The 25,616-nt window shown below is 49.8% G+C and overlaps 1 protein-coding gene across 4 annotated transcripts in view; it reads right to left on the bottom strand.

The window, feature by feature from the left end:
• The window catches only part of LOC119953359 (scaffold attachment factor B1-like), a 141,898-nt gene that overhangs the window by 41,360 nt on the left and 74,922 nt on the right, over window positions 1-25,616 (bottom strand). For all 4 annotated transcript variants that reach the window (XR_005458007.1, XM_038777544.1, XM_038777546.1 and 1 more), the window contains 4 exons: window positions 24,262-24,386; window positions 23,866-23,909; window positions 12,059-12,201; window positions 1,756-1,915 (listed from right to left, as the gene is read on the bottom strand). Coding sequence is in view for 3 of the 4 variants with exons in the window: in XM_038777544.1 (XP_038633472.1) it covers window positions 1,756-1,915; window positions 12,059-12,201; window positions 23,866-23,909; window positions 24,262-24,386 (472 nt within the window). In the remaining variant the exon portion in view is untranslated. The remainder of the gene's footprint in view (window positions 1-1,755; window positions 1,916-12,058; window positions 12,202-23,865; window positions 23,910-24,261; window positions 24,387-25,616) is intronic.

The following is a 25,616-nucleotide window of genomic DNA, read 5'->3' as shown; positions in this document are numbered from 1 at the left end:
TTCCGCACTGTCTACAACTCCACCGACTTTAGTGTCGTCTGCAAATTTACTTACCCATCCTTCTGCGCCCTCCTCTAGGTCATTTATAAAAATGACAAACAGCAACGGCCCCAGAACAGATCCTTGTGGTACGCCACTCGAAACTGAACTCCATTCTGAACATTTCCCATCAACCACCACTCTCTGTCTTCTTTCAACTAGCCAATTTCTGATCCACATCTCTAAATCACCCTCAATCCCCAGCCTCCGTATTTTCTGCAATAGCCGACCGTGGGGAATCTTATCAAACGCTTTACTGAAATCCATATACACCACATCAACTGCTTTACCCTCGTCCACCTGTTGAGTCACCTTCTCAAAGAACTCGATAAGGTTTGTGAGGCATGACCTACCCTTCACAAAACCATGCTGACTATCCCTAATCATATTATTCCTATCTAGATGATTATAAATCGTATCTTTTATAATCCTCTCCAAGACTTTACCCACCACAGACGTTAGGCTCACCGGCCTATAGTTACCGGGGTTATCTCTACTCCCCTTCTTGAACAAAGGGACCACATTTGCTATCCTCCAGTCCTCTGCACTATTCCTGTAGCCAATGATGACCTAAAAATCAAAGCCAAAGGCTCAGCAATCTCTTCCCTGGCTTCCCAGAGAATCCTAGGATAAATCCCATCAGGCCCCGGGGACTTATCTATTTTCACCTTGTCCAGAATTGCCAACACTTCTTCCCTACGCACCTCAATGCCATCTATTCTAATAGCCTGGGTCTCAGCATTCTCCTCCACAATATTATCTTTTTCCTGAGTGAATACTGACAAAAAGTATTCATTTAGTATCTTGCTTATCTCCTCAGCCTCCACACACGACTTCCCACCACTGTCCTTGACTGGCCCTACTCTTACCCTAGTCATTCTTTTATTCCTGACATACCTATAGAAAGCTTTTGGGTTTTCCTTGATCCTACCTGCCAAAGACTTCTCGTGTCCCCTCCTTGCTCGTCTTAGCTCTCTCTTTAGATCCTTCCTCGCTTCCCTGTAACTATTAAGCGCCCCAACTGAAACTTCACGCCTCATCTTCACATAGGCCTCCTTTTTCCTCTTAACAAGAGATTCCACTTCTTTGGTAACCACGGTTCCCTCGCTCTACCCTTTCCTCCCTGTCTGACTGGTACGTACTGATCAAGAACACGCAATAGCTGTTCCTTGAACAAGCTCCACATATCCAGTGTGCCCAACCCTTGCAGCCTACTTCTCCAACCTACACATCCTAATTCATGTCTAATGGCATCATAATTGCCCTTCCCCCAGCTATAACTCTTGCCCTGCGGGGTATACTTATCCCTTTCCATCACTAATGTAAAGGTCACCGAATTGTGGTCACTGTCTCCAAAGTGTTCACCTACCTCCAGATCTAACACCTGGCCTGGTTCATTACCCAAAACCAAATCCAAAGTGGCCTCACCTCTTGTTGGCCTGTCAACATATTGTGTCAGAAAACCCTCCTGCACACATTGTACAAAGAACGGACCCATCCAATGTACTCGAACTATATCTTTCCAGTCAATATTAGGAAAGTTAAAGTCTCCCATAACAACTACCCTGTTACTTTCGCTCTTTTCCAGAATCATCTTCGCCATCCTTTCCTCTACATCTCTAGAACTATTAGGTGGCCTATAGAAAACTCCCAGCAGGGTGACCTCAGTACAGTAGCCTGTATGTGTTACCATAGTCCATCCTTCACTTTCCTTACCCCTTCTATGAGCAATCTTTCTCTTTCCAGTGCCTCTCGCTCCAGTCTCTCTCTTTCAAGACGCATCCTCTCGATTTGCAGTCGGTCTCGTTCCCTCGCCAGCATCTCTCTCCCTTCCCGTTCCCGTCTGCTTTCTCGCTCCCACATCTCACATCCACTGCTGCAAAAAGAAAATTAACACACATCAGGATTCATCGAAACTTACGGGATAAAGAAGGCTATTCGATCCATCAGGTCTGCGCCACTTTTTTGACAAATTATCCAATTAGCCCCACTTCTCCACTCTTTGCCCATAGCCCTGCAAACTCTCCTTTTCAAGTATCATCCAAATCCCTTGAATCGGCTTCCACCACCATTTCAGGTTGTGCATTCCTCCTCACTCACTGCATAAAAATCTGTCCTTTCCGGTTTGCCAATTACTTTAAATCGGTGTCTTTTAGTTATTAGAGAATTGTGATGTGATGCATTTTGGCAGAAGGGAAAGGGAGACGAAATATAGATTCACTGGCAGCATTCTAAAGAGTGCATTGGGACAGGGAAGCCTTGGGGTCCATGTGTAGAGATGGCAGGGCATTGACATAGTAATTAGCGAAGCACAAAGAAAATGAAAAATGAAAATCGCTTATTATCACGAGTAGGCTTCACTTAAGTTACTGTGAAAAGCCCCTAGTCGCCACACTCCGGCGCCTGTTCGGGGAGGCTAGTACGGGAATTGAACCATGCTGCTGGCCTGCCTTGGTCTGCTTTAAAAGCCAACGATTTAGCCCAGTGTGCTAAACCAGCCCCTTAGGGTCCTTGGGTTTCTAAACAGAGGTATGAAAGCAGGCAAATTATGCCGAACCTTTATGAAATTAGGGCACAACTATGGTACTGCATCAGTTCTGCTCACCACACTTACGATGTGAGGACATTTAGCAGGACAGTTCAATGGATAAGAGATTTTAACTCCAAGTTCGGTTGGCAAAGCTGAAGTTGTTTCCTTGAAGCAAAGGAGATTGACAGGAGATTTGCAAAAAGTCTTTGTTTCATGGGATGTACAGTTGCAGGCAAGGCAAGCATTTGTTGCCTGTCCCTAATTGCCCTTGAACAGAGGGGCTTTAAAAAAGTCAACCATATTGCTCTGGATCTGGAGTCACACATAGACCAAGTGAGGATGGCAGATTTAGTTCCCTAAAGGACATTAATTTTTACAATCAACAATGGTCATCATTTAGACTTGTAATTCCAGATTTTTATTGAATTCAAATTTCACCATTTGCCGTGGGATTCGAACTGGGGTCCCCAGAGCATTACCCTGGATGTCTGGATTATTAGTTCAGTGACAATACTACGCTACCGCCTCCCTGAAAGAAATGTAGAAGATTATAACAGGTTTAGATATGGTCAACAAAGAAAAGCTGCACCCATTAACTGATCATATAAGGGGTAGCAGGTCAGGTTTTGGCAAGCAAAGTGGAAATATGTGGGGCTAGAGGTGGGGCTGATTGGATTGCTCTACAGATTGCCAGCATGGGCTCCTTCTGTGACTCAATGACTAACAGGTTATTGGTACGCGGGCTCAAATGGAACTCTCAAGTCCAAGATCGACAGAGTATCAGCTCAGGGTATCACGGGATATGGGCTCAAAGGCAGGTGGAAGGAGCTTGGCCGATCATCATGATTTCACTGAATGGCAGAACAGGCTTAAAGGGCCTACACTCCTGTTCTGATACCCTACTGGCTCCTCCTTCATTCTATATTTGACTGAGTTGAAGATCTTTTATATAGTTCACAATTTAAAAAGATACAAAAACAAAGTCTATCCCATATTTTCTCCAAGATCACTCTCAGGTTGAAGACATTGCTAAGTTTTCACTCCTGCTGCAAAACATGCTTAGTTTATTAAAATTAATTTTGTTTTGTTGTCATCTGGGGAAAGTACTATGGCCATAATACACATGCTTCTAAGTTTTCACTCCTGCTACAAAACATGCTTAGTTTATTGAAATTAATTTTGTTTTGTCATCTGGGGAAAGTACTATGTCCCTTCTTGTGTACCAGGACAGCAACTGACTTAATTCACGTGGTTATACCACAGGTCCGTACTGTTATATAACCACCTCAACTGCAGCATATAATTTCTGCATAATTATTCCTCAATTAATCTCTCTAAATTATACATTTAAGACAGTTAAGGCAATGTTTGCTTTTTGAACAAACTAGCTGATAGCATAGTAATGAAATCCACAACAACTAATAAAAGCCTGTTGTCTCATCCTTAGTGGTGTTTACTAAAATTGCTACAGCATAAAAACAATTCCTGAGGGGTTGGTATTGCCATAAGAAATCATAAGGGAGACCAAGGAATTGCAAAAGTACTGGTGTCAAATGGTACACTCAAACGCAGATTGATTTGATGTCAGACCATGTAGTTTTGTTCTGCATTAATTCTTGACTACATGGCAATGATTTTGCTATTGGACTTGATGAATCCATAGAAATCACTAAAATGTTCAATTTACTTGACTATGTTCAGATGATGTACAGTAAGGAAACAAAAGATGACTTTTCGTTTTGCAAAGAATTCATGGCAAGCTGAATAAAGCCGCAAGGTGGAAGAACTCAATATTTTGCCTTGGGTTAAAAAGGTGTTCAATAGGGAACTGCAAGTCTGTAAGGGGACCACAGATATGTTTGAATTACTGCATTCTTTCACAGATTTCATCGAATTTACAATGCAGAAGGAGGCCATTCGGCCCATCGAGTCTGCACCGGCTGTTGGAAAGAGCACCCTATCCAAACCCACACCTCCACCCTACCCCCATAACCCAGTAACCCCACCCAACACTACGGGCAATTTTGGACACTAAGGTCAATTTAGCATGGCCAATCCACTTAACCTGCACATCTTTGGACTGTGGGAGGAAACCGGGGCACCCGGAGGAAACCCACGCACACACGGGGAGAACGTGCAGACTCCGCACAGACAAGAAAAAAATGTTCATGCAATCAAACCACAGCTGGCAGCGCATATCTCTGGTCTACATACAAAATGTAATACTAAATGCTCAAAGTAACAATCACCACACAATTGCATGCTGCAGAAAATATATGTTGAAGCTTTTCGTCTTGCACTGGTCTGGACAAATTTTAAAGGGAACAACAATGTACACTACATAGGAATGGATGCTGATTATTTGGCAGATGGACACTGGTCAAAATGTTGCCATGGAGAATGCACCTGTGACAGTGATTCCCCAAGCTTCTGTTTAAATTCATAAAAGGCATGTTGACGTTGATTGGTTGAGGTGTTACCATGGGGAATGAACCAAGGAAGTTGTCCCCCATACCTTTTTATTCTAACTGAAAAAGGCACAATGCTTGGACATATAGTATTACAGAGGACAAGGTAGATAGACTGTACATTCCAACAACTGTTGGATTCAATCAAACAGCATGTTCCTTCAGCTACTCACGAAAGCCAGAGTGCTGACCCATTCTCAACAAGCCCATGCTTGCAAAATGTAGAACGTAGCGTCCAGCATCAGATATGATTCCATGATCGGATAGCACTTATTGAACTCCAATTGTGCCAAGAATTACACTAGCAATCAACTTAAGGTTATCAGTTGAACTAACAATGTAGTTCACTTACGCTTGCTAGAAGCTACATATATCCATATGCAGAGGTCTTTCCTTTGCAAATAGAATACGTCCAGGCATTGCACCTTTTTCAACTGTAATCTGGAATTAGCACTAACTGGAAAGTACTGTGAAAGTAAACGAATCTCTTTATTTCTTGCAGCTTAGACACTGCTGTGAGGGGGGGGGAGAAAACAAGTATCCGTTAAGTGATTACGGTTGATTTCATTCCTAAGGTTTAAAACAATAGAGAAATTGATGGTGAAGTTAATTAAAATATAAATGAGCAACATAAATAAGTGAATAATATAATTAGGTACAATATTAAAACACATTAAAGATGGCAGGCCAGGTGATTTGTCATTGCTGCAAGTTGGAGCTCCTGAATACCACTATGATCCAGGTCAAGCATACTGCATTAAATGTTTGCAGCTTGAAGAACTTTAGCTCAGAGTCACTGAGCTGGAGGTTAAGCTGCAGACTCTGCCACACATCAGGAGGAGTCACACCACTTAGGATAGGGTCTTCTAGGGCAGGGAGGAAGGTTACCAACCACAACACCCCCCCCCCCCCCAACGAGAAAAGGGGAAACCCGAAGCCCACCCAGCGAGAGAAGGGTGGGGGAAGTGAGAGAAACCCCAGGGGAAGGAACAGCAGCGGGGTAAGAAAGAGAAAGACAGATGGCTGGAGGAAAGAAAAACACCACGGTGAAGGGACAGCGAGACGCAAGCAGCAGTGAGGATAAGGCGCATGAGCAGCGGACGCGCAGGCAGGCGGCCCCACAAGACGAGACGGAGGTACAGGCGAGCCTGAAACGGAAAACGATGGCAGACCAAGCAGCGGAGCGTGAGCAGGACGCAGTGATCAGCATAAAGGAGGCGCTCTGGTCGGAGCTCCAAGTAATGATGAAGGAGACGACGCACAAAATGCAGCAGACCATCGAAGGCCTGGAAAATGAAGTGAAGGCGCAGAAAAAAAACGATTCTGGAGTTGGAGAGGGCTGTTTCGGACCAGAGCGACAGGGTGATAACCCTAGAAGCCGAGGTCAAAAGGTTAGTAACAGCCCAGGGGTGCCTTAGAGGGAAAGTGGAGGACCAAGAAAATAGATCCAGACTGAGTCTGCCAGTGATAGAGGGCAGAGACCCAGCAGGCTACATCACCAAAATGATGGGCAATGAAAGGAGGTATTCCCAAACCCACCGGAAATAGACAGGGCACACAGGTCGCTCAGACCCACGCCCAAAACCGGGGACCAGCCCAGAGCAATTATTGCGAGGCTGCACCGGTTCCAAGACCGGGAGAGAATACTAAAGTTGGCCTGGCAAACGAAACAGAGCACATGGGAAGGGAAGACCATAAGGGTATATCAGGACATATGGGCGGACCTGGCCAAAAAAAGGGCTGAATTCAACAAGGCAAAATCAGCACTGCACAAAAGCAAGGTAAAATTTGGGATGTTATTCCCGGCCAAACTCTGGGTAACATTTGTGGGGAAAGAGCTGTATTTTAATACCCCAGCGGTGGCTGATGAGTTCGTTAGACCAAACAAGCTGAGGAGCAGCTGTGTAGAACCTTAGTTAGGCCACACTTGGAGTATAGTGTTCAATTCTGGTCGCCACACTACCAGAAGGACGTGGAGACTTTAGAGAGGATGCAGAAGGGATTTACCAGGATGTTGCCTGGTATGGAGGCCATTAGTTTTAAGGAGCGGTTGAATAATCTCGGTTTGTTCTCACTGGAACGATGGAGCTTGAGGGGTGACCTGATAGAGGTCTACAAAACTTGGTGGAGATGGACTGGCATTGGACTGGGGTGAGCACAGTAAGAAGTCTTACAACACCAGGTTAAAGTCCAACAGGTTTGTTTCAAACACAAGCTTTCGGAGCACTGCTCCTTCCTCCTTCACAAAGGTACAGGGGCTAGTGGGGGGGGGGGGGGGGGGGGGGGGGGAGAGAGGAGTCTGGGAGAGAACGCAGAACAAAAGAGAAGCAAAGAGAAGGGTGAGATAGTGAAGCAGTACAGACATAGGCCTCGGCAGACATGGAACAGGGCGAGGAACCAAGAGGGCACTGCAAACAGCCACTCGAGGGGGCATCAGGGCGGAGGTAGACCCCGTAGAGCAGGGGCGCACCCGTGTGGCGTACACACAGCTGTTGGCCACATTGGATGCCTCCTGGGCAAAGGGAAACCCCTGAGCGCTGGGGGCCGACCCCATGGTGAGAGCAGTGACCCTGGCCATTTTGGACGGCCCCCTAGCAAAGGGAAACCTTGGAGTGCCGGGGCGCGTCCACCAGGTAAGTATAGGTGATCCCACAGGACCGGGGGGGTCAGAAACCCCCCACCAGGATTGGTACCTGGAATATAAGGGGACTCAGCGGCCTGGTGAAAAGATCCAGAGTGTTCGCCCACCTAAGAAACCTAAAAGCAGACATAATCTACCTACAAGAGATGCACCTAAGGGAGAAGGACCGACTACTGTTAAGCAAGGGCTGGGTGGGACAGACGTACCACTCATGCTACGGAACGAGGGCTGGGGGGGGGGTGGCAATATTAATTAGCAACGAGACGAGGGTTACGGGACCAAGACAGTTACAGACCCGGGGGAAGGTACGTCATGGTCAGCTGTGTCCTGGAAGGGGCACCGGTCGTACTGGTAAATGTGTACGCTCCCAACTGGGACGACTCAGAATTCATAAAGAAGACCATGGCGGAAATTCCCGACCTTGACACACACCGACTGATTATGGTTTGGGGGGGAAGAGACTTTAACTGTGTGCTGCACCCACTGATCGACCGATCAAACCCCAGAACGGGGAAAACATCTGGTATGGCTAGGGAGCTTGGGGCCTTCATGGAACAGATGGAGGCGGTGGGCCCATGGAGGTTCCTGCACCCAGGAGAAAAGGAGTTCTCGTTCTTTTCGTAGGTGCACAAGGTATATACACGTATCGACTTCTTTGCAGTGGGGAAATCGGTGCTGCCAGCGATCACGGGAACGGACTACTCCGCGGTCGTTATCTCCGACCACGCTCCACATTATACGGATGAGAGGTTGGAGACATCCCGGGCCCAGCGCCCCACATGGAGGCTGGAGATGGATTGGATTGGATTTGTTTATTGTCACGTGTACCGAGGTACAGTGAAAAGTATTTTTCTGCAAGCAGCTCAACAGATCATTCAGTACATAGGAAGAAAAGGGGAATTAAACAGAATTCAAGAAAATACATGAGAATACATAATAGGGCAACACAATATATACAATGTAACTACATAAGCATTGGCATCGGATGAAGCATACATGGGTGTAGTGTTAATGAGGTCAGTCCATAAGAGGGTCATTTAGGAGTCTGGTGACAGGAGTGGGGAAGAAGCTGTTTTTGAGTCTGTTCGTGCGTGTTCTCAGACTTCAGACAGGGCTTTCTGCCAAAAAAATATCGCAGGCCATAGGCGATTACATTAATAACAACCAAAACGGGGGTGTCTCACCCTCCACGTTTTGGGAAGCACTGAAGGTTGCGATCAGAGGAGAGATCATAGCCTACCAGGCAAGTAGAGATAGGGAAGAGAGGGTGGCCAGGCAACAGCTAGTGGATTCTATTCTGGAAGTCGATAGAAAGTACTCCGAGGCACCGACCGGAGAGCTGCTGGCGGAGAGGAAAAAGCTGCAAATGGACTTTAACCTGCTATCCACTAGGAAAGCAATGAACCAACTCCGCCAGATACGGGGGACCTTCTACGAACACGGAGACAAGGCTGGCCGCCTATTGGCTCACCAGCTGAGAAAGCAGGCAGCCACGAGGGAAATAGCGCAGGTTAAGAATAGCAAAGGCAGACTGGTAACAGAGCCAAAGGAGGTCAAATGGCCAATCGAGACCTTCTACCAGAGACTGTACACCTCCGAGCCCCCCGACTACCAGTGGTGGGGGAAAACAGACGGGGGGAGCTGGAAGCACCAATAGACCTGGGGGAAATCATGGCGAGCATCAGCTCCATGCAGGCGGGGAAGGCACCGGGACCCGATGGGTTCCCGGCGGACTTCTACAAAAAATCCGCACCAGTCCTGGCCCCACACCTAAGGGACATGTTCACGGACTCACTGGCAGGGGCACCCTGCCCCCAACGCTAGCGCAAGCTACAATCTCACTAATACCCAAAAAAGATAAAGACCTGACGCAATGTGGATCATACAGACCCATTTCACTGCTGAACGTGGATGAGAAAATACTCACAAAGGTCCTAGCCAAAAGGCTGCATACCAGAGGTGGTCGCAGGGGACCAAATGGGCTTTGTCAAGGGTAGGCAGCTCACAGCGAATATCAGGCAGCTGCTGAATGTGATAATGGCGGGAAGAGTGCAGATGATCAAGTACTGCCACGGTTCCTCTTCCTGTTTAGATACATCCCGATCTTCATCCCCAAGACCTTTTTACCTGAGAATTCCAAAACGGGCACTGCAAAGAGGGAAAGTCAGAGGGGGCCTGGCTCTACCAAACCTACAATGCTACCACTGGGCAGCAACGGCAGAAAAAGTGAGGGGGTGGGTACAAGAACCCAACACAGATTGGGTACAAATGGAGGAGGCATCCTGTAAAGGAACAACCCTCCGGGTCCTGGCCATAGCAGCACTTCCACCCTCCTCAAAAAGGTACACAACGAGCCCAGTGGTAGCGGCCACGCTGAGAATGTGGACCCAGTTGAGACATCACTTCGGAATAACCAAAATGTCCCATATGGCCCCCATCTGCAGCAATCACAGATTCTCCCCAGACATGCTAGATACCACCTTCAAAAGATGGAGGTGGGATGGGGGCACACTGACGGTCGGGAACTTCAACGTAAGGCGCAGACTGGCGACACTGGACGAACTGACGAGGAAGTGGAACCAGCAAGAGGACAGGAATTGAGACACCTCCAAATAAAGTACTTCCTCTTCACAGAGACAGTAGGGTACCCAGGGGCCCCAGAAAGCTGATAGGCACAAGCAGTGAGAAGGAGGGGCTATGTGGGAAAATATACGGACAGCTACTGGACAGAGCCCGAACACCACTGGGCGGGACCAGACAAAAATGAGAGGACAAACTGGGGACAGAGGTAGGATGGGTACTCTGGAGCGAAGCACTGAGCAGGGTGATCGCCACCTCCTCCTGCGCAAGGCATCCTCCAACGCCCTTGCTTTTGCTTCCCTAATCGCACATCCGAAGGTCAGAGGAAGGCTTCCTGGAGACTTGGGGGCAGTTCGTCGGCCTGTTCCAAAACCTGTTCGAGACCAGCAATGGGGAGTAAGCCAGGGAGGGAAAAAAAAGATGAGGGGGGGGGAAGGGTGAGGGAGGAAGGGGGATATCATAGGCCGAGGACAGCAAAATGTACGTAGTTAGTCAAATGAAGGACAAAACAAACCTCTATGTATAATAAAGCGAAATAGTGCGGGTAAGAAAAATGTAATGTATGTAAGTAACAACTGTTTATAAATATGAGAGAACGGGCAGCACGGTGGCCTAGTGGTTAGCACAACCGCCTCACGGCGCTGAGGTCCCAGGTTCGATCCCGGCTCTGTGTCACTGTCCGTGTGGAGTTTGCATATTCTCCCCGTGTCTGCGTGGGTTTCGCCCCCACAACCCAAAATGTGCAGAGTAGGTGGATTGGCCACGCTAAATTGCCCCTTAATTGGAAAAAATAATGGGTAATCTAAATTTTTTTTTTTAAAAATGAAGAGAAGCCAATTTTTAAAACTTCAAAAAATAAGTGTACACAAATAGGAATATATATTTTTTATAACTATTTTTTGCAGAAAGGATTAGTATCACAGTGGGACATCAGATTGTGTTGGTAACGTGGGAAAGATCCTGTGAAGCAAAGTAATTGATAGCCCTGCTCTATTGTACACTGGATATCACTACTGAAGAAACCAAAGACTGTAAAACTGTAATCCCAAACCATTTATAGTGAATGGGAAGTATCTAATAAACAAACAGCAACTGGACATCAAAGAGGTGCTATTTCTGTATATATGTTTTTCCATTCAGCGGACCTTAATCAGGTGTGAACACAGCTGTCACATTTCACGAGGTGCGTGAGCACAATTGCTAATTTACGAAATAATTTGAGCTATAGCTTTCTGCTAAAACACTAAAACCAACAACTTTTAAATTGACTTTCATGCCAATGGTTAACGGGCTTTCGCTCTTTGGTTGATATAAGCAACTGCTCCTTTCAAGCAACAATGTCTTAAAATGACAGATGCTGAATATTTGTGGGGGATAAGATTGTTGTTTCAGCAGAGGTCTGCAGTAACCTAGGTGTAAATGCTGTTCTACAAAGTTTCTCTATGTCATCAAAAGTTACAGCAGCTGATCCATCAGGGATCTGCGAACCCATCAGGCAATCAACCTCACTCTGGCAAATACTGGTGTGTGAACATTGCTCCCTCGGCTGTGCATACTTTCAGCTTTTTACTGACAAAAGCAGGGCAGAGTGGATCTTTTGACCTAGTGAGGGGAAGGAGCTGGGAGGGTGAGAGATGCACACTGAGCAAGTTCTCAGTACTCTTGCTATCGATTTTGAATTGTTTACATGACTGCTCTTAATTTAATATACAGCTATCTTTAATCAATATGTAGAATTACATCATTTTTGTTACTCGCATCAAGGGAGCAGGGATCTTAAATTCAGCAAGTTGAACTGACCTGTGTCTCTCGATTTCCCAGAGGTCTCTCTTATGATCGCAATGGCGTTCTCGTTCTCTCAGTGCTATCAGTTTGTCAAAGGACACAAAATTTCTTCCTCTATCTCTGCTGCGAGATCTTCTATGTCGACTCCTGGACCTTATCTGTTTCCCAAAAAAATAAAGTAATTGAAGGTTAACTCCAGTCCAAGACTGAGCTCATTGGCACACTAAACTCCACAGCTCTACATGTTATTTTGAGCTGCGATCAAAGTCCTCTGCAATGCAGCAACTTAAATGCTGTATCATGTACAGTATCATGTCAAACCAGTAGCACACAATTTGATTTGATACATCACTTGCAAAAAGCAATCCTCTAACTTAGTGTACGACACCCGACGTAGGTAAGTGGACATTGCTGTCCAATGGAATACTACATTTCTGTACTTTAAGCCGGTCTCTGACCTTGCAAGACCAAGGAATGAAGAGTGACTTAAAGCCATCATTGCTTCAACAATTAAGGGTGAGGCTGGTAAAAGGAGGGAACCCTGGATGACTCGGGATATTGAGGCCATGGTCAAAAGAAAGGAGGCACATGACATGCATAGACAGCAGGGATCAAGTGGATCCCTTGACGAGTATAGGGCTTGTCGGAGGACAAAAAGGGGACATGCGATTGCCTTGTCACATAAGGCAAAGGAAAATCTAAAAAGCTTTTACAGATACATAAAGGGTAAATGGCTGACTTAGGACAGGGTAGGGCCTCTTAAGGATAAACAAGAACATCTATGTGCTGATCCACAGAGGTCCTAAATTAATATTTCTCATCAGTATTTACTGAAAGGCACGAATGTTAGAGAAATAAAAAGTGATGTCTTGAGGAGTGTACATATTACAGAGAAGGCTGTGTTGGAGGTATTAAAGTGCATCAAGATAGTTTGTTCCTTCTTCTATCCAACTAAGCATATAATATTGCCAGATTCTGCCCTAACCACCAACCCTGGAAGTGGATGCCAACACCCCACAACTCCAAAAACCTTTCTGTTTACTGTACTTAAATCTCTTGCATTAAATCTGTGTTTGCTGAACAAAGGGTTAGGAGTTTTGAGTCTTCACAACAGAAGTTTGTTTTTAAGTCAATCACAAACCATAGTGGGTTTATAAAAAACAGACTCCGTGGGCGGTATGGTGGCACAGTGGTTAGCACTTCTGCTTCACGACAACAAGGACCCAGGTTCGATCCCGCCCCGGGTCACTGCCCCTGCGGAGTTTGCACATTCACCCCGTATCTGCGTGGGTCTCACCTCCACAACCCAAAGATGTCAGGGATAGGTGGATTGGCCACGCTAAATTGCCCCTTAATTTTTTTTTAGCAAACAATTTTATTGAGGTATTTTTCGGCATTGTAAACAGTTGCAGGAAAACAAAAAGGCAAAAATGTGCAAACATCAACATAAAATCAATACTTCAATCAAACCATACTGCACAAGTCCGCTCCTCTCCCATCGACACTACTCGCCTATTTATCCCTCCTACTCTAATCTCTTCCCCCCCCTCCCCCTTTGCTGACATTCACGCTCCCGCGAAGAAGTCAATAAATGGTTGCCACCTTCGGGGCGAACCCCAGTACAGATCCCCTCAAGGCGAACTCAATTTTTTTCATACCCAGAAAACTTTTTTTTTTTAAAATAATTTTTATTGAGAAATTGATTTTATACAACAATAACGCACCTTAGTAAAATACCGAAAATAACAATAATATTAACAATCATATACATTCGCCCCATCCCCATGAACAACCCAGCATTTTAACAACAACGCAAATTAACACACTATAAAGTTACAGAATAAACACTACAATAATGCACCCCCCCTCCCCCCCACCCGGTTGCTGCTGCTATTGACCCAGTTACCTATCTCTGAGCCAGGAAGTCCAGAAAAGGCTGCCATCGTTTATAGAACCCTTGTATTGATCCTCTCAGGGCAAATTTGACCTTTTCCAATTTTATAAATCCCGCCATGTCACTGATCCAGGTCTCCCCGCTTGGGGGCCTTGCATCCTTCCATTGTAACAGAATCCTTCGACGGGCTACTAGGGACGCAAAGGCCAGGACACCGGCCTCTTTCGCCTCCTGCACTCCCGGCTCCACCCCAACCCCAAAAATCGCGAGTCCCCACCCTGGTTTGACCCTGGATCCAACCACCCTCGACACCGTCCCCGCCACCCCCTTCCAGAATTCTTCCAGTGCTGGGCATGCCCAGAACATATGGGCGTGGTTCGCAGGACTCCCCGAACATCTGGTGCACCTGTCCTCACCCCCGAAGAACCTACTCATCCTAGTCCCGGACATATGGGCCCGGTGCAGCACCTTAAATTGGATGAGACTAAGCCTCGCACATGAGGAGGAGGAGTTGACTCTCTCCAAGGCCTCCGCCCAAGTCCCATCCTCTATCTGCTCCCCGAGTTCCTCCTCCCATTTAGCCTTCAGCTCCTCCACTGACGACTGCTCCACCTCCTGCATTACCTTATAGATGTCAGACACCTTCCCCTCTCCTACCCACACCCCCGACAGCACTCTGTCCATCGTCCCCTGCGAGGGCAGCAAAGGGAATCCCTCTACCTGTCGCCTAGCAAACGCCTTTACCTGCAGGTATCTGAACATGTTCCCCTGGGGAAGGCCAAATTTATCTTCCAGTTCCCCCAGGCCCGCAAACCTCCCGCCAATAAACAGGTCCCTCAATTTGCTGATGCCCGCCCTTTGCCATTCCCTGAATCCCCCATCCGTGTTCCCCGGGATGAACCGATGGTTGCCACCCAGTGGAGCCTCCATCGAGCCCCCTGTTTCCCCACGATGCCGTCTCCACTGTCCCCAGATTCTTAGGGTCGCCGCCACCACCGGGCTCGTGGTAACCCTCTTGGGGGAGAGCGGCAACGGTGCCGTTACCATGGCACCCAGGCTTGTACCTCTACATGACGCCATCTCCATTCTTTTCCACGCCGCCCCTCCCCCCTCCATCACCCATTTACGCACCATTGACACATTGGCTGCCCAATACTACCCCAGAAGGTTGGGCAGCGCCAGCCCGCCTCTATCCCTTCCTCGCTCCAGGAATACCCTCCTCACTCTCGGAGTCCCATGTGCCCACACAAAGCTCAGAATACTGCCGGTCACTCTCCTAAAGAAGGCCCTGGGGATAAATATGGGCAGGCACTGAAAAAAGGAACAAGAACCTCGGAAGCACTGTCATTTTGACGGACTGCACCCTCCCCGCCAACGACAATGGCAGCATGTCCCACCTCCTGAACTCCTCCTCCATCTGATCTACCAGCCTGGTAAAGTTATGCTTGTGGAGAGTCCCCCAGTCCCTGGCCACTTGCACCCCCAGGTACCTAAAGCTCTCCCCTGCCCGCCTAAGCGGGAGCCTACCAATTCCTTCCTCCTGGTCTCCAGGGTGCACCACAAACACCTCGCTCTTGCCTAAGTTTAATTTATAACCTGAGAAGGTCCCAAACTCGGCTAGTAACTCCATCACTCCTGGCATCCCTCCCACCGGGTCCGCCACATACAGTACCAGGTCGTCGGCATACAACGACACGCTATGTTCCTCTCCACCTCGCACCAAGCCTCTCCACCTCTCTGAATCTCTCAATGCCATCGCCAGCGGCTCGATTGCCAGTGCAAACAACAAGGGGGTCCAAGGGGCAACCCTGCCTGGTCCCTCGGTAAAGCCGGAAGTACTCCGACCTCCTCCTATTCGTCGCCACGCACGCCATCGGGGCCTCATATAGCAGCCTTACCCATCTAATGAACCCTTCACCAAATCCAAACCTCCCCAACACCTCCCATAGGTACCCCCACTCCACTCTATCGAAGGCCTTCTCCGCATCCAGCGCCACCACTATCTCTGCCTCCCCCTCAATCGCCGGCATCATAATGACATTCAGCAATCTCCGCACATTCGTGTTCAGCTGCCTTCCCTTCACAAAACCTGTCCTGGTCCTCATGCACAACCCCTGGCACACAGTCCTCTATCCTGGTGGCCAGGATTTTTGCCAGCACCTTAGCATCCACGTTGAGGAGAGATATGGGCCTGTATGAACCACACTGCTGGGGGTCCTTGTCCTTCTTTAAAATTAACGAGATCAGCGCCCGAGACATCGTCGGGGGCAAAGTCCCCCCTTCCCACGCTTCGTTGAGTGTCCCGCACCAGCAAGGGGCCCACTAGGTCCACGAACTTTTATAAAATTCCACCGGGAACCCATCCGGCCCCGGTGCCTTCCCTGACTGCATCTGCCCGATTCCCTTAACTAGCTCCTCCAGCTCAATCGGCGCACCCAGCCCCTCCACCTTCTCCTCCTGCACCTTCGGGAAAGAAAGCCTGTCAAGGAACCTCTCCATTCCCCTCCTCTCCCCCGTTGGCTCCGACTGGTACAGTTCCCCGTAAAAGTCCTTGAAGACCTCATTCACCTCTACCCCCCTTCCGCACCACATTCCCACTCTTGTCTCTCACTCCAGAAATCTCCTTAGCCGCATCCCGCTTACGGAGCTGATGAGCCAGCATCCTACTCGCCTTTTCACCATGTTCGTACACTGCCCCTTGTGCCTTCCTCCACTGTGCCTCAGCCTTTCTAGTGGTCAGCAAATCAAATTTAGCCTGCAGGCTGCGCCTCTCCCCCAACAGTCCCTCCTCTGGTGCCTCTGCATACCTCCTGTCCACCTCCAGCATCTTTCCCACCAGTCTATCCCTCTCACTCCTCTCGCTCCTCTCCCTGTGTGCCCGGATGGATATCAGCTCCCCACGAATTACTGCCTTCAGGGCTTCCCAGACCATCCCCACCTGAACCTCCCCCGTATCATTCACCTCAAGGTACCTCTCAATACTTGCCCGGACCCTCCTACACACCTCCTCCTCCGCCAACAACCCCACATCCAACCGCCACAACGGACGTTGGTCTCGCACCTCCCCCATTTCCAACTCTATCCAATGCGGAGCCGTGGTCAGAGATTGCAATGGCGCATACTCGGCCTCCTCCACTCTCGGAATCAGTCCCCTACTCACCACGAAGAAATCTATCCGAGAGTAGACCCTATGTACGTGGGAGAAGAAAGAGTACTCACGTGCCCTCGGCCTCACAAACCACCATGGATCCACTCCACCCATCTGATCCATAAACCCTCTCAGTACCTTGGCCGCCGCCGGCCTCCTACCCGTCCTAGAGCTGGACCGATCCAGTGAAGGATCCAACACCGTATTGAAGCCCCCCCCCCCCCCCCCCCCCCATGATCAGACCTCCCGCCTCCAGATCCGGGATCCGTCCCAACATACGCCTCATAAAGCCCGCATCGTCCCAATTTGGGGCATACACACTAGCCAGTACCACCTTCTCTCCTTGTAGCCTGCCCCTAACCATCACATACCTACCCCCCTTATCCGCCACCACCTCCGATGCCTCAAACAACACATTTTTCCCCACCAGAATCGCCACTCCCCGGTTCCTCACATCCAACCCAGAGTGGAAAACCTGCCCCACCCATCCCTTCCTCAGGCGGACCTGGTCCGCCACCCTCAGGTGGGTCTCCTGAAGCATTGCCACATCCGTCTTTAGCCCCTTCAGGTGAGCCAGTACCCTTGACCGCTTCACCGGCCCCATTCAACCCTCTCACATTCCAGGTGACAATCGGATCAGAGGGCGTCCCGCCCCCCTCCCCCTGTCGGCTAGCCATAGCCCGTCGACTGCCCGCCCCAGGCCAGCGTCCCCTGCTCGACCCCGTTCCCCATAGCGACAACCCCTCACCTCTGTCCCCCAGCCCCCACCAGCTCCTTCTTGACCCTACCGCAGCAACCCGGTATTCCCCTTTCCCCCCCAGGCTAGGAACCCTCCCAGCCGCGAACCGTCCTCCATTGTACTTCCGTGTGTCAGCTAACTTCTGCTGACCCCGGAAACTCCCGCCAATAGCCCGACCCCTCCCGAAGTGGGATCATCCCCCAATCTATCCCTCCTCCTGGCACCGCTCCAGCGCGGGGAAGAACCAGTTACGGCCCCACCTCCCCCGTCACCATCTCCGCCCCCCCAGCCCCGCAGCGCGGGAAACCAGAGGGAAAGCCCGCGCTTTCGCCCTGCCCCACCACATCCTTCGTGACGCAGCTCCCAAATATCAGCCCACCCTCCATACCACCACTCCGACATAGAATACAACATACCCCCCCCGGCCCTCCCCGCAAGATACACAGCCCAAACAATGCCCCAAGCACAAAAAACAAAAACATAGCAGAACAACCCCCCCGTAATAACCATATCAAAATTGCAAAGTACTAAACAAGAAGAAAAAAACAGAAGAAAAAGAGAACACAGCAACAGCCGAAGATCCAGCACTAATATCTTACAGCCGACCTCGCAACCCCCAACCCCTAGTTCAAGTCCAGTTTCTCCGTCCGCTACGAAGGCCCACGCCTCCTCCGGGGAATCGAAATAATGGTCCCGGTCCGAATAAGTTACCCATAGGCGCGCGGGCGGCAACATTCCGAACTTTATCTTTTTCTATAAAGCAACCCTCTTTCGTCCGATAAATCCGGACCGCCGCTTAGCCACCTCCGCACTCCAGTCCTGGTAGATCCGCCACTACCCCATTCTCCCAATTGCTGCTCTTCACCTTCTTGGCCCAGCGCAGCACGCAGTCCCCGATCACTGAAACCGGTTGGAACCTCACCAGCACCGCACGCGGGGGTTCATTCTCCTTAGGCCTCCTGGCCAGTACTCTGTGTGCTCCCTCCAGCTCCAGGGGCAGATGGAGAGACCCGGCCCCCACTAGCGAACCCAGCATTACAGCCACATAGGCTGTCAGGTCCGATCCCTCCAGCCCCTCCGCAAGGCCCAAGATCCGCAGGTTTTTCCGCCTCATGCGGTGATCCAGCTCCTCAAAGCGTTCCTGCCACTTCTTGTGGAGTGCTTCGTGCCCCTCCACCTTACTCACGAGGACCACGGCCTCCTCCTCTCGTTCAATGGCCTGCGTCTGCAACTTCTTGATGGCAGCACCCTGGGTGGCCTGAATCTCTGACAGCCTTCTGTTTGTTTCCTGCAGAGAGCTCAGTACTTAATCCTTGAATTCTTTAAAGCAGTGCAGGAGATCAGTTTGTTGTTTCTGGGCCCAGAGTCTCCACTCCCCTGGAGCTTTGTCGGTGGCCATCTTGGATCCCTTCCCCCGTTTTTTCTGAGGAGCTGCTGCTGTTTTTTCCACCTTTCCACTCCGAGTTCGAGTCATGGACTGCAGGGAAAGTCGTTCAGCACACCTTCCCCCCGGGAGGACGTCGAAAAATTTCCGGTTTTGGGCTCTCAAAAGAAGCCGAAAAAATCTCTTTAAAACGGGAGCTCCCACATGTGTGGCTTATTGCTGCATAACTGCCACCGGAAGTCATACCCAGAAAACTTGACATGTCCAAAAGTCATGGCTTGGTCTTCGGAGGTTTTGAGTCCCTCCATGCCAGCAGTATTCGTCGCCGGGCTATTAGGGAAGCAAAGGCCAAAACATCGGCCTCTTTCTCGCCCTGGACTCCCGGGGTCTTCCGACAACCCCAAAAATTGCCACCCCTGGACTCATCACCACCCTTGTTTTTAGCACCCGGGACATGATCCCCATAAATCCCTCCCAGTCCAGTACCCCTTAAGCTTAGAACATGCCCAAAACATGTGAACGTGGTTTGCTGGTCTTCCTGCGCATCTTGCGCACTTATCCTCTACCCCAAAGCATTTGCTCATCCAAGCTACCGTCATGTGGGCCCGTGAACGACCTTCAATTGAATCAGGCCGAGCCTGGCACATGTTGCGGTTGAGTTTACCCTACTCAGGGCTTCTGCCCACAGCCCGTCCTCCATCTCCCCGCCAAGCTCCTCCTCCCATTTGAGTTTCAGTTCCTCCGTCTGGGACTCTTCCCCCTTCATGAGCACCTTGTAAATATCCGGGACTCTAGAGACTATTCAGTCTTGGATCCCTATTGGCGGGAGGCGCGGGAAGGATAGGACCTGTCTGTGGACAAAGTCCACCGTAAGTACCTAAAGTCATTTCCCCTTACCAGCCTCATTAAAAACCCTACTCAAGACCGGTCCCACTAACTCCGAGAACTTCTTGTAAAACTCTACTGGGTATCCATCCGGCCCCGGGGCTTTCCCCGACTGCATGGCCTTTAGGCCCCCCTAATACCTCCTCCGCTCTAATCGGGGCCCCCAGCCCGTCCACTAGTCCCCCGCCTACTTTTGGAAATGTTAGCCCGTCCAGGAACCTTTTCATCTCCTCCGGCTCTTCCGGGGGTTCTGAAGTATACAGCCTACTATAGAAGTCCCGGAATACCTTATTCAGTCCTGTCGGGTCCTCAACTCTGCTCCCCTCCCCATCAATCACTCTACTTATTTCCCTGGCCGCCTCCCTCTTCCCGAGTTGCTGCGCTAGCAATCGGCTGGCCTTCTCCCCATGCTCATACACCACTCCCCTTCCGAAGTTGTTCCACGGCCCTACTCGTGGATAGCATCCCCTGTTCCGCCTGCAATCTCCGTCTCTCCCTGAGTAGGTCCTCCCCCCGGGGACCCCGCATGCTCCTCGTCTATCCGATAAATTTCCCTAACCAATCTGTCCATTTCGGCTCTCTCCGCCCTGACCCTATGAGCCCGAATTGAGATCAGCTCCCCACTCACTACTGCCTTCAACGCCTCCCACAGGGTCACTGCTGAAACCTCCCCCGTATCGTTCACCTGCAAGTAGTTTTGCATACACTTCTGAAGTCTCTCACATATCCCCTCCTCCGACAACAATCCTACGTCTAACCTCCATTGCGGGCGTTGGTAATTCACCCCCCCCCCCACGACCTGCAGGTGCACCCAGTACGGGGCATGGTCCGAGATAGTGATTGCCGAATATTCCGTATTCTTTACCTCCCCTACACAGTCCCTGCTCAAGATAAAGAAATCAATCCTAGAGTATACTTTATGAACATGTGAGTAAAACAAGTAGCCCCTTCCCGTCGGTCTGTCTGGCTCTCCATGGTCACACTGCCCCCATTTGCTCCATGAACCTTTCAGCTCCCTTGCCATTGCTGGGAGTCTACCGTTCTGGGACATGACCGGTCCAGCCCCTGGCCAAGGACCGTATTAAAGTCCCCCCCCCCATTATCAACCTAACGCGAGTCTAGGTCCGGGATATTCCCCAGCACTCTTGATAAAGTCCCAGTTCGGAGCAAATATGTTCACCAGCACCACTCTTCTCCCCTCCAGTTTGCCCCTTACCATCAGGAATCTGCTCCCCTCCCCTGTCTGCGACTACGCCTTCCGCCTCAAATTGAACCCGCTTATTAATCATAATTGCTACCCCCTGGACTTAGAATCCAAGTCCGAGCGGAAGACTTGGCTAATCCAGGCCTTCCTTAGCCTAGTCTGGTCAGACACTTTCAGATGCGTCTCCTGCAACATAATTACGTCCGCCTTCAGGGCCCGCAAATGCGCGAACACACATGCCCTTTTAACTGGCCCATTTAGTCCCCTGACATTCCAGGTGATCAGCCTGGTTAGGGGGCACAACACCCCCCCCCCCCCCCCCCCCAATCCGGTCAGCCATAACCTTTCTCAGGTCCGCCCCCGGCCCGTGCGCCGCACCATTCTTGGCTCGCCTCCACCCCCGACCTCCTTCCAATCCCCCCGTCAGCAGAATAACTCTCTTTCTCCCCCCCCCCCCCCCCCCCCCCCCCCCCCCCAAAGCAACATTCCCCGGTAACCCCACCCCTGCCATCTATTGGCTGTATTCTCCACCCCCCACCTGACTAGCCAATCTGCTAGCCCGGTGACTCATCACTCCGGCGCCAACTTGTCCCACTCCCATTGTTTCCCCCACCTCATCCCCACTCCCCAGCACATCATCCCCACTCCAACCCACTGGAGCAATCACACTAACACAGGAAGGTCAAACAAAATGTAAACCTCAAACAGCCCCGCAAGGCTGCTCCAGGTGCAATACAGTTCCTGCCGTGTACACAAAAAAGTGTTAACCCACGTCCCTTTCCGAGCATTACTAAAATGACACCGCAATACCCCAGTACCCATACAACACCAACCCGAAACAAACATAAAAAAGCATAAACATAAATAAAACGAAAGCCCCCAACCAACGTCTTTAATCCCCATTGCTGACCGGCCACCCCGTTGTTGCAATACCGGCTCCAGTGCACTCAGCGAGCCCAACAACAAAAGGGGGGGGGGGGGGGGGGGAGGAGAAAGAAACAACCCCCCCCACCCCCCTCCTCGCCCCCCCCCCCCCCCCCCACCTCCCCCCCCCCCCCCCCCCACCCCCCGGGGGACAAAAAACTGCCCACAAAAAAATACCCCACATGGCACCTTTAAAACAGTAAACAGTCGACCAACAGTCCAGGCACAGTCGGCATCCCTTCAAACGGTAGTTCTCGGACCCTAGCTTGCGTCCGTGGGACTTCTTTTCGGGACCAGCTCCTGATCCCTTGCTAAGTCCATCGATTCTTCGGACTTGGAGAAGTAGTGGTGTTGAACCTGATGCATAACCCAAAGACGGGCCGGGAAGAGCAGACCAAACTTCACATGCTTCTTGAACAACCACCTTCCTTAACTTGTTTCAAGGCTGCTCGCCGCCTTAGGCCACCTCCCTGGCTTAGGGTGGGTAGTTGAGAAGGAACCCTGTTATTTCACGTGCTGCTCTTGGCGCTCTGTTGCCCACCACAGAACCCGATCCTTTTCCAACAAACCTGTGGAACCTAATCACCATCGGACCGGGGGGGGGCTCCCTCCCACGGCCGCCCCTGCCTTGCCTGCACTGTGTGTACCCCCTCCAGCTCCGGCGGTCGCGGAAAGGCTTCAGCCCCCATCAGCTGCATCAACAGGTCCGCCACAAACGCCGTGGCATCAGCTCCCCTCCGGGAGGCCGATGATCCTCAGATTTTGTCTGCGGGCTCTATTTTCCCAGCTCCCTCTACTCTGTCCAGCAGTCTTCTCTGCCTCTCCTTCAACCCGTTGACTTCTAACGCCGTAATCGTCTGCGCATCCGCCTGCTCCTCCACCAACTCTCCCAGCCCCTTAACTTTTTCATCCTGGGCATCCAGCCTCTGGTTCAGCTGATCCACTGCCTTCTGAAGTGGGTCCAAGTTATACCGCTTCAACAACTCAAAGCTGCTTTTAATAACCTGCAGCATGTTTTCCAGCGCTTGCTGGATTGCTGGGTCCGAGATCCGCCATCTTGGGTCCCGGGTCAGCTTCCCCTGCACCTTGTCTTTGTCCCTTCCTCTCCCGTTTTCGCTGCTTCCCGCTCTCTCCATGCAGCTCTGCCCGCTCCTCCTCACCTCCGTGGCCATCCTTTCACCACTCCACAGTCCCGCAAAACCGGGGAACCAGGTCCTTAAGTCCCGCCGGAGCGAGAGTCCCCGAATGTGCAGCTCACTCACTCATTGCCGCAACCGGAAGTAAATTGTCCCTTAAAATTGGAACAAAAACAAACTGGGCACTTCAAATTTATTTTAAAAGAATCAAACAGCCAAGACTGTGCCTCACTGTGCTGTGCGTGGGAAACACTAGTCCCAAAAATGAAATTTAAATTAGTCAGCCATATATCAAAAAATAGAATGATAATTCAAGGTGTTGCAACAAATCAAATTAGCTAAACATGATACTCCTCTATACTTCAGATCAGGAAGTGCAGTGACAGGGAATTATGTCTCTCACTACTTTCAGCTGCAGCACACTACAATCCACATTAGTAACAAAGGCCCATTGGAGTCAGCTGCTGCAACTGTAAAACCAGAGTAAAAACACAGCCCAGGAACGTACCATTTTTCTTTCTCTACTTCTTCTCCTCATTGCGCCTTGATTTCCTAGATAAAAATCAGAAAGGAAAGCACTCACTGAAAATGTGCTTTTAATTTCACACACAGTTCGACTATCATATTTATTGGGAGCGTAGCATGGTGGTGCAGTGGGTTAGCCCTGCAGCCTCACGGCGCCGAGGTCCCATGTTCGATCCCGGCTCTGGGTCACTGTCCGTGTCGAGTTGGCACATTCTCCCCGTGTTTGCGTAGGTTTCGCCCCCACAACCACAAGATGTGCAGGCAGTAAAGAGATTTTAATCAATGAGTTCCAGCCTCAATCAGAGTGAACAGTAATGTGCTAACCCAATATCCTGCCCAGCTAACTATTTGCATGCTCATTTTCCCCAGCTGCCCTTACTTGCATGTGGTCTGTATCCGCCATCTTCCTTTTCTCTCCTTCTGTCTCGTCTCTCCTCACCCACTAGTTTTTTGAAGCCTCCTTGGTTGTCATTTCTGTAATCCTTTTTTCCATTGACAGATGACCTGAAATGGAATGAACTGTTTGAGCCAGTATCATTGGCATATATTTCATACGCTTTCTCTTAGCCAAGCAGGGTAAAGTATTTCATATGCAATACTGAACTTATTTACAATTCGGTGACAGAAGCATTGTTTGAAAATTTCACCTTTATCGGAGTAAAACGTAGAAGGTGCTTCACAGGAGCTGTATCAAACAAAATCTGACATCAAACTAAATAAAGAGATATTAGGACAGATGAGGGCAATTTGAGTTTTAAGGAGAATCCTAAAGGAGGAAAGAGATAAAGGGAGGTAGAGAGGTGAAAAAGACTAGAGAGAAAATTCCAGCTTACTATCCAGGTAGCTGAAGGCACAACTGCCAACGATGGAATAATTCAAATTGGGGGATTCACAAGATACCAGAAATGGAGGTGCACACAACTATCAAAGATTAGCAGAAGGATCTGGAACAGTTTGAAAACTAGGATAAAATTTTTAACATGGAGGTTGGTAGGGAGTCAATACGGCGGCACAGTAGCACAGTGGTTAGCGCTGTTGCTTCACAACGCCAGAGACCCAGGTTCGATTCTGGCTTGGGTCGCTGTCAGTGCAAAGTCTGCATGTTCTCCCCATGTCTGCGTTCGTTTCCTCCGGGTGCTCCGGTTTCCTCCCAGACATCCCAAAAGACATGCTGTTAGGTGAATTGGACATTCTGAATTCTCCCTCAGTGTACCTGAACAGGCGCCGGAGTGTGGCGACTAGGGGCATTTCACAGTAACTTCATTGCAGCATTAAAGTAAGGCTACTTGTGACAATAATAAAGATTATATGTCAGGATGGCAGCGATGAATGTGAACAGGACATCACTTTCTTATCCAACAACCACGTATTTGTTTTGCAGAGCTTTTGATAGTAACCAGGCGTAGGAGTACAAGTTAATTCCTCTTCTCCTTATCCAGGGGTAAACTTGCCATTGGTGTTACTTCACACTGGCTAGCTCAAAACTGGGCATAAAAGCCAAGATCTTGCCTGTCTGTAAGAGGAGAGAGTCACTGGATAAATTGGCTGTCTCATGAGAGAATCTGTAATGTTGGGTTCTTGGGTTTTCTGAGCAGTAGCTGAGGACTGTAATTCTTGGCATGCCCATGAGTTCCGGTGCAAGCATAGGGAGCGACAGGTGGATGGGCCACATATGTAACATTGCAGTTTTTCTTTTGAAATTCAGAATTGGTTTGATTGGGTTTTTTGGATGAT

This window comes from Scyliorhinus canicula, chromosome 18, assembly GCF_902713615.1.
Source record: "Scyliorhinus canicula chromosome 18, sScyCan1.1, whole genome shotgun sequence".
NCBI classification, from domain to species: Eukaryota; Metazoa; Chordata; class Chondrichthyes; order Carcharhiniformes; family Scyliorhinidae; genus Scyliorhinus; species Scyliorhinus canicula.
The sequence above is the reverse complement of the archived record's forward strand: the minus strand, read 5'-3'. Positions and strand labels throughout refer to the sequence as shown.